Genomic DNA, 11,641 nt, shown 5'->3' on the forward strand with positions numbered 1-11,641 from the left:
GCACCGGCAGGGCTGAGCCTTTAAACACAGCCTGGCTGCTCAGCAGGAACCACGCCAGGGCCAGGACAAGGGCCAGCATCCTCTGCCTTTGCCTCCCGCTGTTATTCCCAGTGCAGGCAGCACTCCCTGCCCTCCCCACAAGCCCCCAGAGGGCCCAGCGTCCATCAGAGGGGGATCCATCCCTGTCCCCACAAACATTAATGCCGGGACATAGCTTCTAAAAAACCAAGTACAAACTTTATTTTGTTTCTTTACAAAGGCACGAGCCTCTTTTTTTTTTTTCAACTTTCTTAACAAAATAGAATAGCTTCTCAATCAACACAAAGACCTGAAAATTGTAAAAAAAATACAAAAAAAAAAAAACCAAAAAACAAACAAACAAAAAAACCCAACAAAAAAAAAACCAAAACAAAAAAAAAGGGGAAAGGAACCGAGAAACAGCTGCAGCTGGGGGGGAACCTACTGAATACCACCGAGGCTCTACACACGACTGGCCTAAAACCCTACAGCCGGGTGGGGGGGCAGCGGGGCGAGGGGGGGACGCACAAAACGGGGAGCCCCCACCCGCCACAACAGACCCAAGCGACACAATCACAAAATAGAAAAAGCTCTTCGGAGCTGACAGACCCCACAAACCAGGTTAAGTGCTTAAAGGAGGGATGGGAACGGGGTGGGGGGGACAGGAATGGGCACAGGGACAGGGGTGGGGTGTAAAAAATCAGCCCCCAAGCTGCCATCCCTGTGCCAAGGAGGTGGGTGTTGGAAACGCCAGGGAGGGATGGCATATGCCAGCCCTCCTGCCGTGCTCCAATGGCATCATCCCAGGATTAAATTTACTCTCCAAGGGGGTTTTCCCTGCCCCACATGGGGTGCAGGAGCCATGGTGGTACCCCGAAGTCAGGGATCCCTGTCCTGCCTTTGCTGCCATGTCACTTGGCATCTCCCCCCTGCTTAAAAACGAACATTTATTTAACAGAAAAAAAAAACAAAACACAAGAGAAGGAAAAAAAATTAAGATCCCAACCAAAGGCCCTGTCCCAAGGGAACACCATCAGGAACAGCAGGGCTGTTGCCAGCTTGGCAGGATTCCCTGTGGGTTGGCAGGTGGGGTGTGATAGACCAGGGTGGGGGGCTGTGGCCCCCATCCCCAACGCCCCCCACCGTGCCCCAAGCCCCCCATGCCCCACTGTGGCCACCCCCAAGCCCCTGCCCCCCTGGGAGCTGAAGGGTGGCCTTTGCCTGCCTCTAACGCTCTGCTTTACAGTATTGGAAAAAGGTCATAAAAGAGACCCAAATCGCGTTGTATTTTTTAAAAATTTCAGCATATTCTCTGACGTTTCCCCCCCCTGCCCCGGCTTCCCTCCCCGGCTGCTGGCCAGGGGGTGTCAGGGCAGCTCCCCGTCCCCCGAGGGCTCCTCTTTGCTCTGGTCCATGGAGTCACTGTCGTTGCCCTCGGTGTCGGAGGCGGTGTCGGAGGCGGAGGGCTCGGGGCAGGCGCGCGCTGGCGTTACGATGACCGCGCGTCTCTGCTCCTCTTCCTGCAGCTGCTTCTCCTGCGTCCCCTCGATGTGCTGGATCGCCTGCCCAGGGCACACACCGGCCGTCAGGACACCTCCGGGATCCCCTCTGACCCACCCCGGGGGTTAGGGACCCCCCCGAGCCCCCCAGCTTACCTGAACGATGGTGTCCAGGTTTTGCCGGGACGTGGAGACCGTGTTGATGACCGAGGATGGGCCCATGGTGACCACGGTGACATGATGGGAGGGAGGCGGTGCTGGAACGATCACGGTGGGGTGGTGGGTGGGCGCTGGGGGAGCATGTGATGGCAGGAGCTGGGGACAGAAGGGAAATCCCGGGTGAGCAGGGACCTCAGCACGGCAGCGTGGGGAGAGCATCACGCTTGTTCACAGAGCCCAAGCTCCAGAAAAGCTGAAGCATCACTCGGCTGCCCCAGTTCTCCATCCCAGTAGGTGGATGAAGAAGGATGCCAGCTGAAAGCTGCTGCCACCTCAGCTTTGGAGAGGGCAATGATTTGGGCCTTAAAGCCAGCAGAGGCAAGTGCCAGCCCCTGCCTGGCCAGGAATTCCCCATACCCCTCAGAGATCCTCGTTTGAGCAGCGGATGGGAAGATCCGCCTTAGCAGGCTACGGAGAGTTCACCTAAAAATAGGCTAAACTTCCCTGGGAGGCAGCCAGCAGGGACCCTGCAGGGACACGGCTCTGCAGAAGCCCAAGGAACGGGGAAGAAGCTGCTGTTCCTCCCTTTGAAGCTCCCAGAGTGGCGCGGCCCCAGGCTGGGCTCGAGGGCGGCAGCGCACAGGGACCGGTGCTGGCACAGCGCTCTCCTCCTCCCTGCACCACTGGCAAATCCAGCAGTCTCAGAGGAAAGGTTGAAGGTTCCCATCCCCACCGCCTGCCAGCTTGACACTCCCCTTTCCCAGGCTGCTGGGCGGCAGGGAGCGGTTTGGGGATCCCTGAAATTCAGAGGGAGTCACCCAGAGAAAGGTGAAGCCCCTGAGATGAAACTCTCTCCGGCAGCAAGTGACTTTCCCTGTACAAACCCCTGTGCCAGGGAACGGAGCCACGTGGAAGCCACCATGAGTGGTCCAATCCACAGTCTCTCCCTGAAACACAGGGTGCCCACAAGCACCGCTCCAAGCACTGCGGGAGGCTTTGGGCCACCCCCTTCCCAGATCACTGGGAGTGAGAGCTTTGCTGGGGACATCAGTGCCCACAGCAGGTGCCAAGTCCATCACCGAACCCACCCCTCGCCTTTCAGTACCTGGGGGTGCCTGGGGTGCTCACCTGGGTTCGGATCTGCTGCTCACGCTCGAGCTTCTCCTGGTGCAGCAACCTCACCTGTTCCTGCTGCTGCTGGAGCTGCACCTGCTGAGCAATCACCTTCAGCTTCTCCGGGTACATGTGGGCCTCCAGGGAGCGAACCTGCAGGCCAGGGAGCCCCAGCATCAGTGGGGAGTCTGGCATGGCCCCGCTGAAGCCCAGCTGTCCCCTCAGTGGGAGCCAGGAAGCCCCGGAGGAGCACAGAGAAGCAGTGTCCAAAGTAGGTGTTCGGTGTCCCCACAGCACTGCTGGTGTCCCTGGGGCTCACTGGGGACACGGCAGAGGCCTGCGAGAGGGCACCTGGCCTCACCTGCTCCTCCAGCATCATGCGGACCGAGCGCTCCTTGTCCAGCTGCTGCCGGAGCTCAATCATTTCCCGACGCAGATCCTCGGCCTTCTCATCTTCCCAGATGTCCGGCGAGCCGATCCCCTCGTCTTTGTCCTCCGCCCGTCGCCGTTTCGGGGAGGAGCCACTGAATTCCTGCCGTGGGAATGTGGTGTCAGGGAAAGGGGGCTATGGACGCTCTCCCTGCCATCCAGACACCCGGGTGATGCCACCCCCCACCACAGCTGCACGCAGGAAAGGGTCTCCCCTGGGGCTGTGTTCGATCCTTGGGGACAGATGGGCTCCTGCCTGTGGCCCCCACCCTGGTCCTCATCCCCGCAGCCTTGTGCCAACCTGATTCTCACTGTGACACACAGGGCAGTTCAACCAGGGCACCCCAGCACCAGAACTGCCACCAGGCCATCCCCGACACTCCAAATGCATGGAAATACTGGAAAACGGGACCCCCACCCCTTCTCCCCCTGCCAGGTAAGAGATGCCAGGTTGAATGGGGCTCCCTGTCCTGCCCGGGGAATGGAAACATCTCCACTCTCTGGCTGAGCAGGGTAGAGGGTCCCACCCTGAGCCCAAAGAACTGCAATGACGTCCCCATCCTGGCCAGCCAGGATTGTCCCACCCCCTCCTGTCCCAACCCTGGGGCAGTACCTGGATGAACCGCTTGAGCTGAGTGTTCTGCTGCAGTAGCCGAGTCTTTTCCTGCTCCAGGGAGAAGATGTACTCGGCCGTCTGCTGGAGGATGGCTGCCTGTGGGGGAGCCAGGAGGGGCATGCTGAGGCAGGAGACCCCAGTGTCCCCCCCAGGCCTCCTCCTGAGGAGCTCTGCAGGCAGCACTGCTCCTTGCCTGTCCCTGGTGTCTCCTCCCAGAGTCTGCTTCTCCCCAGGTTCCTCCTGGGATTTCCACCACGGTGAAATGCACCAATTCATCCACCTCAGGAACCCAACCAGCTGCCTCCTCACCCCTCTGCAGTGGGGTCCCCTCCTCACCCAGGAATGTGTCACCCTGCTCCCAGGGCACTGTTACACACTCCCAGCCCACTCCAGGACACCAGCCTGGGGATGTACCCACTCCTGCTGGGAAACCTCCCCAGGAGAGAGCTCATTAACGCCCAAATACCCCCAACTCCACTTTCAGCCCCTCCACGTGCAGGACCAGCGCGTGCGTCCTGCTCACCTTGCTGAGCTTCTCCCCATCCGTGTGTGGGATGAGGGTTTTCAGGGATTGGAAGCCAGCATTGATGCTCTGCATCCGCCGTCTCTCGTTGCTGTTGGCTATTTCCCTGCGTATCCGCCGCTCCTGGTCCCGCTGGGTCTCCGGAGTCAACGGGATATTGGCCAAGCTGCGAGAGAGACCCGGGGTTAGGGAGGAGGGGGTTGCACCCCTGCTGCCAGCTCACAGCATCCCCCCTTGCTTTGCAATGATGGTTCCAAGCCACCAAAGGGATGGGGAACATGGAGGGGACGATGGCTGCGGTGCTGGGAATCACCAAAGCAGGTGGGCGGGTTTCTCCAGCCCTGTGTCCAAAGCTTTGGGGGATGCACTGGCCAAACAGTGGCCCTGCTGCAGCCCCCTGGTTCCACTGGGCTCAGAGACGCTGCCCAGCGCCAAGCCTGGGCGAGGGGAGCCGGGGACCCCCAGGTGGGCGAGGGAGGCTGCGGGCCGGCCGGCTGTGTCCCCGCGGGGCCGGCCGGCGTGTGTGGCCCCGGGAAGGCGGCTCCCTCCCTCCCGCCCCGCTGATGGCTTCCAGATGACAGCTCCCAGCAGAGAAGCCCCCGTCCCACCCCAAGCCGCAGCTCTTGCCTGCTTCCTGCCGCTGCCTCCTCGCCCCCCACGCCCTTGCCCCGCAGATGAGCTGGGAAATGCCTCCTGGAGCCGGCGATGATGCCGGCATGGAGGGCGAGGGCTCCGGGCAGACAACACCCACAAGTCCAGAGCACCAGACCTGAGCGAAGTTTGCTGCCGTGGGGTCTGGCTTCACCCACACCCCACTTCTCCCCGGAGGGAAGCAGGGCAGAGGTTTTGGATCACACCATGCCGGCTCTCCCCAGAGCGCAGGCACCCAGCACCCTGGCGCCGGGGATGCTGTGAGGCACCAAAGACTAAACACAGGAGCCGGGCCGGCGGCGCGAGGCGAGATAAGACGGGCTCCAGCCGCCCGGCCAGGTGCCCGGTGGCTCTGGGAAGGGGAGATGGGAACATTCCACCCAGAGCCTTGCCAAAGCCAGGCTGGCAAGCAAAGCCCAGCATCCTGCCCCCACTGGCCTCCAGCACGGAGGTTTGGGAGCGCAGGGATCTAAGGGATACGCGCAGCACCACCGTGTGCCCAGGCAGTGACCAGAGACTTTCAGGCCATTCATCATTGCCTGCTGCAACTGGGGAATGCACCACAACTCATCCAAGATACACAGGGATGGGGAAAGACCCAGCTCATCCCAGAGGGAGCCATCCCTTTCCCGAAAGGATCCTCGCTCAGCCTGAGAAGAGGATAGATTCCAGCTCTGTCCAAGGGCATGGGGAAGGATCCCAGTTGTGCCCAGCAAGACAGAGAAGAATCACAGCTCATCCCAAGCAGATAGGGAAGGACCCCAGATTACCCTAGAGGGATGGGGAAGGATCCCAGCTCATCCTCAAGGTATAGGAAAGGATCCCAGTGCATCCCAAGGGGATGAGGAAGGACCTCAGCTCATGGGGGCCAGGAAGATATTCGTCCCCAGCCTCTGGGGCAGTGTCCCAGCACAGGCTGACACTGGGTGCCAAGTACTCACTGCACTGGTTCCCTCACACGCAGTCCTGGGGGTGTGGAGCTGGGATGGGGACCCAGGGGTCTGCCCCTCTCCCTGGAAGCAGCCTCTGCCACATGGTCCAAGAGCTGCCTGCAGGAGGATTGTGTGGCACAGGGCTCCCATCTGGTGGTGGCTGTCACCCACCTCCCTGCTCCTGCTGAAACCAGCCCCAAACCTGTCCCCAAAACACACCAAACCCTGCAGGTCTTGGAGACATTGTCCCTCTTGGGGTAAGGAGGTGGCTGGAGCACTGCCCCAGGATGTTGGACCACCAGACACTTAAGGGGAATGGGATGGAGAGGCCCAGGACTGGGCAGTGCGGAAGTGATTTCTTAAATACTGGGGAAGGAGGAAGAGCCTGCTTCCTCGCCGGCAGACCTCCCGCAACCTGCCCCAGCTGCTCTTCCTGGGAAGAGACCTGAGAAGTGGCAGCGAAATACGGAAAGGGCAAAACGCCACGGATTCAGACAGCCAGCATGGCCAGGGATGGGGCAGCACAGAGGCAGGGGGAGCAGGTGGCTCCCACTGGAGCCCCTGGGGCATCTCCAGCCTGGTGCCGGTGCTGCGGGGTTTGTGTGAGGCAAGCAGAATTTGGTGGTTCCCACACTGAGGAGGACCTTTCTCTCGCCTGGACCTCGAGGGAAACAAACCCCTGTGGGTGTTGGAGCCAGGCACAAGGCCCACGGCAGATGCCCCACTGACCACTCACGTCCAACACTGATCACAACGTATGCTGTGGGTTGTGCTGGCAGGCAAGGGAGGCACAGCCATGTGGGCAGGGTGTCCCCAAGCTCCTTGAGGTCACAGGTAAAGTGCTCCCCAACTTGCAGGCAGGGCATCCCCAAGTTCAAAGGCAGGGTATCTCCATGCTTCCATGAAGGCCACTTCTAAGCTTTCAGGGGCAGGGTACACCTGAGTGTACAAGCAGGGCACAGCCAAGAGTCCCCAGCACCTCCAGTCCACAGGCAGGCTGACCCCCAGCACCCTGAGCTTGCAGACAGGGCGTCCCCGAGCTCCTTGAGGTCACAAGCAGGGCAGCCCCCAGGACGCCGAGCTCCAGGCAGGGTGTCACCCAGCGACCTGAGCTCCAGGCAGGGTCTCCCAGAGCTCGGGGCAGTGGGAAGGCTGCTCCCCGAGCTCTGCCCCGTGCCCGGCTCAGCGTGGGGCCGCGCAGCCCCCAGTCTCCCCCTGCCCATGCAGTCACCCCCAGCCCCCGGGCCCGCAGCGACCGAGGCGAGGGACCCCAGAGAAGCCGCCCCCCCCCGGCCCGGGGCGCTCCCCACCGCTGCACCTCGGCGGGGGCTCAGGTGCGGCCGCTCCCCGGGATCGCCGGGACGGAAAGCCCCACGCCGTGGGGCAGCGGCGGCAGCCCGAGGGGCCGGGCCCCCAACACGTGCGGTGGGGCCCGGGCTGCCCCACAGCCCCGCGGCGCCCGGCGGTTCGTGCGGCCCCACGGCGGCCCGCGGGGGCTCGGCGCTCCCGGGGGCGGGAGCTCAAGGCCCGGGGCGGCCGGGGGGGTGGGGGGGGGGTTCAGGGCCGCCCCGCGTGGCCCCGGGGCCCGCGCCTCGCCCCCGCCCGCCGGCCCCCGCCGAGCCCCGCGGGCGCAGCCCCCGTCCCCCGCCGCCCCCCGCCGCCCGCCGGGGCTCCCCGCGTGTCCGCGGGCTTTGTGCCGCCGCTCCCGCACTACATGTCCCGGCAGCCCCGGCCGCGACCCGCCTCCTCCGGGCGGCTGCAGAGTCACGGCCAGGCCCGGCGGTAAACACACACCCCCGCGCCCCCCGGACCCCCGCGCCCCGCGCCCCCCGCCCCGAGCGCGCCCCGCCGCACCCGCGGGGGCCGGGCGGGGGTGGGGGCGCGGCGCTGCCCGCCCGGGCCACGCGCGGCCGCCGGTCCCATGTGCGCGGCCGGGACCACGTGCGGGCGGTGGGGCCGCGGCGGCCGCGCCGCTTCCCCCCGTTCTCCGCCGCCCCCCTTCCGCGCCATCCCCCCCCCAGTCCTCCCGAGACCCCCGAGCCCGGGATCTCCCGGCGCCCCCCCACCTGCAGAGCCCGCCGATGACCTCCTTCTCGGATTTCCTGAAGTGCTGCAGGGCCGGCACCTTGGGGGCCGGCACCATGAAGTACTCCATAACGGGGGCGGGGGGCCCGGTTCAGCCCAGCCCGGCTCGTCCCGGCCCGGTTCAGCCCCTCCCGGCCCGGCTCCGGCCTCTGCCCGCGGCCCAAGGCGGGAAACAGCTGGAGCGAGCGCGGCTCCCGCCCGCCGCCGCCGCCGCTCCCCCGCCCGCCCCCGCCCGCCCGGCGCCGCCCCCGCCCCGCACCGGCCCCGCGTAAACAAAGGCGGCGGGAGGGGCCGCAGCGCGGCCGGAGCGGCACCGGGACACGGCGGCGGGACGCGGCGGGGCGGGGGGCGACTGGAGCGGCCGGGACGGTACCGACCCGTGCCGGCACCGGCCCGTCACACCGCGTCGCGTCCTGACCTGGCTCCATCCTATTCTACTCTATCCTGTGCTACTCTATCCTGTCCCACTCTGTCTCATCCTACCCTCATCGTGCCCTATCTCCAACCCATCCCACCTCATACCATCCTGAGCTGTCCCCACGCCACTCCATAGCCATCACATCCTATCCTCATCCCACCCTGCCCTAGATCGCCTATCCTATTCCATCCTATCCTATCATACCAAACCCTACCCTATCCCACCCTGACCTGTCTCCATCCCATGCCACCTCGTTCTATCCTGCCCTATCTCTATCCTACCCTACTCTGTCCTATCCTATCCTGCACTATCCTAACCCTTCCTTACCTGTGTCCATTCCGCCCTACATCGTTCCATCCTTACTCCTTCCCTTAGTTCCACCCCATCTACCCTATCCCATCCCACTCTGATCTGTCATGTCCCTATCTCATCCTATCTCAACGTGACCTGTCCCCATCCCACCTCATCCCAGCCCATCTCTGTCCTACCCTGCTCTATCCTATCCCATCCCGACCTGTCTTGTCTCCATCCCATCCAGCCCTGTCCCTATCCTATCCCATCTTATCCCGTCCAGTCCTAGTCCTATGCCATCCTACCCTGACCTGATATGTCCTCCCCATCCCATCCCCACCACACCCTATCCTCACTCTATCCTAATTCCTCCCATCCAATCCAGTCCAATCCAAGCCAATCCAATCCTGTCCTATCCGATCCCATCCAATTCTATCTCAGCCCATTCTGACCTGCCTCATCTCCATCCCATCCTATCCTATCTTATAGTATCCTGACCTGTCTTGTTCCAGTCCCATCTAATCCTATCCCATCCTGTCCAACCTCATCTGATCCTGTCCCATTCTATCCTGTCCTGTTCCCATTCTATCCTGCCTTATCCCCATCCCACCTCATCTGCCTGACCCTATCCTACCCCATCCTGACCTGTCTTGTCCCTATTCCATCTTATTCTGTCCTATCCTGTCCCCATCCAATCCTCTCCTACATCCAGTTTATCCCATCCCACCCCGCCTGATTCCCACCTCAGCCCATCCTGGCCTATCCCCACCCTGGCCTATCCTAGTCCTGTCCCATCCTCTTCTATTCAATCTGATCCCATTCCTACCCCACCCCATCCCATCCGATTCTTGTTTCCATCAGGCTCCGGCTTCTGGGGGGCTCAGGGAGCTGTCGGTGGCTGGGGGGGAGGGGGGTCACAGCAGCCTTGGGGCTGTCACAGGGCTCAGGGAGTTGGGGGTGACAGGGATCCCATGGCGGGCAAGGGGCTTTGGGGAGGAGGTTCTGGGGGGCCAGCAGAGGCATCTGAGGGCTGATGAGGGGTTCTGGGAGCTGATGAGGAGCTTGGGGAGTTGATGGGGGGGCTGGGTGCTGGCAGGGGGCTTGAGGACCTGATGGGGGGCTCTGGGGGCTGACAGAGTGGCTCTGAAAGCTGGCAGGGACTTGAGGAACTGCTGGGAGGGTCTGGGGTCTGGCAGGGGCTGTGGGGCTTGGCAGGGGGGTTGGGGGTTGGCAGGGGCATGGAGCTCACAGGGGGCATGGGGGGCTCGTGTGCCCTGGCACAGGAAGCTCCGAGTGGGGGTTCAGGGTTTTGGGGGTGACAGGTTCATGTGGCTGGCAGGGGGTTTTGGGGGGAGTTTCTGGGGGGCTGGCAGAGGGGTTTGGGGGGATGGGGGGGCTTGGGGGGATAATGGGGGGATGATCGAGGCTTTGGGGGGCTGGGGAGGTGGCAGGGAAGTGTGGGGGCTGGCAGGGGGTCACAGGGCTAGCAGGAGCCATAGGCACCTGGCAGGGGCCATGGGGGGGTCACAGGGGGGCACAGAGCTGGAAGGGGAGTCTGGGGGACTGGTGGGGGAGCACAGGGCTGGCAGGGGCCATGGGGAGTTGGTAGGGAGTCCTGGGGCTGGCAGGAACCGCGGGGGGCTGGCAGGACCCATGCCTGTGGACCGCCCTGTGGCAGGTGACCTGCCCCCACAGCCCCCCCCGCACCGCCTGCGGGGTCCCAGCGGAGCGGGAACACCGGGGGGTCCTGGGGGTGGGCTGTCACCGTGGAGGGGCAGGACCCGGCCCTGCAGAGCAGGGTGGGCTCAGCCCTCCCCCCTCACAGCCCGGCCCCGCTGGGAGCTGCAGGACAGGTTCTGCCGGGTGTCCCCTGGGCCCCCTGCCCGGCCCCCGCAGGGGCCCCGCTGCGGGGGCTGCGCGTCCCCCCACGGCGCGGGGACCACCGCGTCCCCCCGCCCTTTGATAGCGAGGCTGCTGGGGACACAAGGGCTTCTCCCCCTGCCGCAGGAAATCCCTCGGGTAGGGTGGGATTTCGGTCACCCGCGCGGGACAGTGCTGCCCTCCCGTGTCGCCCCTGCTTGTGGCGGGGATGTTGGGGACAGAGCGGCTCCCCCCCACAAAAAAAAACCCCAAACCACGGGTAGGATGTGGCTTCAGCCGCCTGAGTGGATCAAAACTGTCCCTGCATTCGTGTCCGCCGTTCTGCTGCGGGGCTGTGGGGGACGTAGCAGCTCTGTCCCCCCCCAAAAAAAACCCAAACCGCGGGGGGGGGATGTGGTTTCAACTGCCCGCGTGAGACCATTTGCCCCTCACTCGCGTCCCACCTTTGGTGGGGCTGTTGGGGACACAGCACCTCCCTCTCCACCCAAAAGTCCGCATGGAACAGGGCTTCCTCTCCGTGTGTCCCTCCCTTTCGTAGGAAGGACACCGCATGTCCCCCTGCAATAAAACCCCAACAACAACAACAAAAAAGCCCAACCGAAAACCAAAACAACGGGTGTTTTGGTGGGGTGTGACTTCAGCCACCCGCCTGGGACAGTGCTGTCCCCTACGCGTGTCCTCCCTTTAATAGTGGCGCTGCTGGGGACACTGCAGCTTTCGCCACAAAAAAAAAAAAAAAAAAAAAAAAAAAAAAGAGAAAAAGAAAACCAAACAAAAAACGCGTGGGGCGATGTTGTGTCCCTCCCTTCCCTACCCCCCCCCCCCCATTTCGGGGGGGCCGTTGAGGACACCGCAGCTGCATTCCGCCCCCAGAATAAAATCACGGGTGGGGTGTGCCCAGCCACCCGCGTGGGCCCGGGGGAGGGAGGGACCCCCCCGGCGAGGCTGCAGCATCCGGGCCGGCCCCGCCACATCCTGCCGCCGGAAGGAGCCGCGGCCCCGGGACAACCCCCCCGCCGGTGACGT

General features: G+C 63.6%; 1 protein-coding gene across 1 annotated transcript; it reads right to left on the reverse strand.

The window, feature by feature from the left end:
- Positions 1-225: 225 nt before the first annotated feature.
- TFAP4 (transcription factor AP-4) lies at positions 226-8,214 on the reverse strand. Its single transcript, XM_066198355.1, has 7 exons — positions 8,007-8,214; positions 4,358-4,523; positions 3,832-3,930; positions 3,151-3,321; positions 2,805-2,942; positions 1,674-1,832; positions 226-1,580 (listed from the first exon to the last, which is right to left on the reverse strand). Exons 1-7 carry the CDS (start codon positions 8,093-8,095, stop codon positions 1,386-1,388), a joined length of 1,017 nt encoding a protein of 338 aa, XP_066054452.1. The 5' UTR covers positions 8,096-8,214; the 3' UTR covers positions 226-1,385.
- Between the last annotated feature and the right edge of the window lie 3,427 nt (positions 8,215-11,641).

This window comes from Chamaea fasciata, unplaced genomic scaffold (genome assembly GCF_029207755.1).
Source record: "Chamaea fasciata isolate MVZ Bird 193981 ecotype frontalis unplaced genomic scaffold, bChaFas1.0.hap1 SCAF_16, whole genome shotgun sequence".
Taxonomy (NCBI): Eukaryota; Metazoa; Chordata; class Aves; order Passeriformes; family Sylviidae; genus Chamaea; species Chamaea fasciata.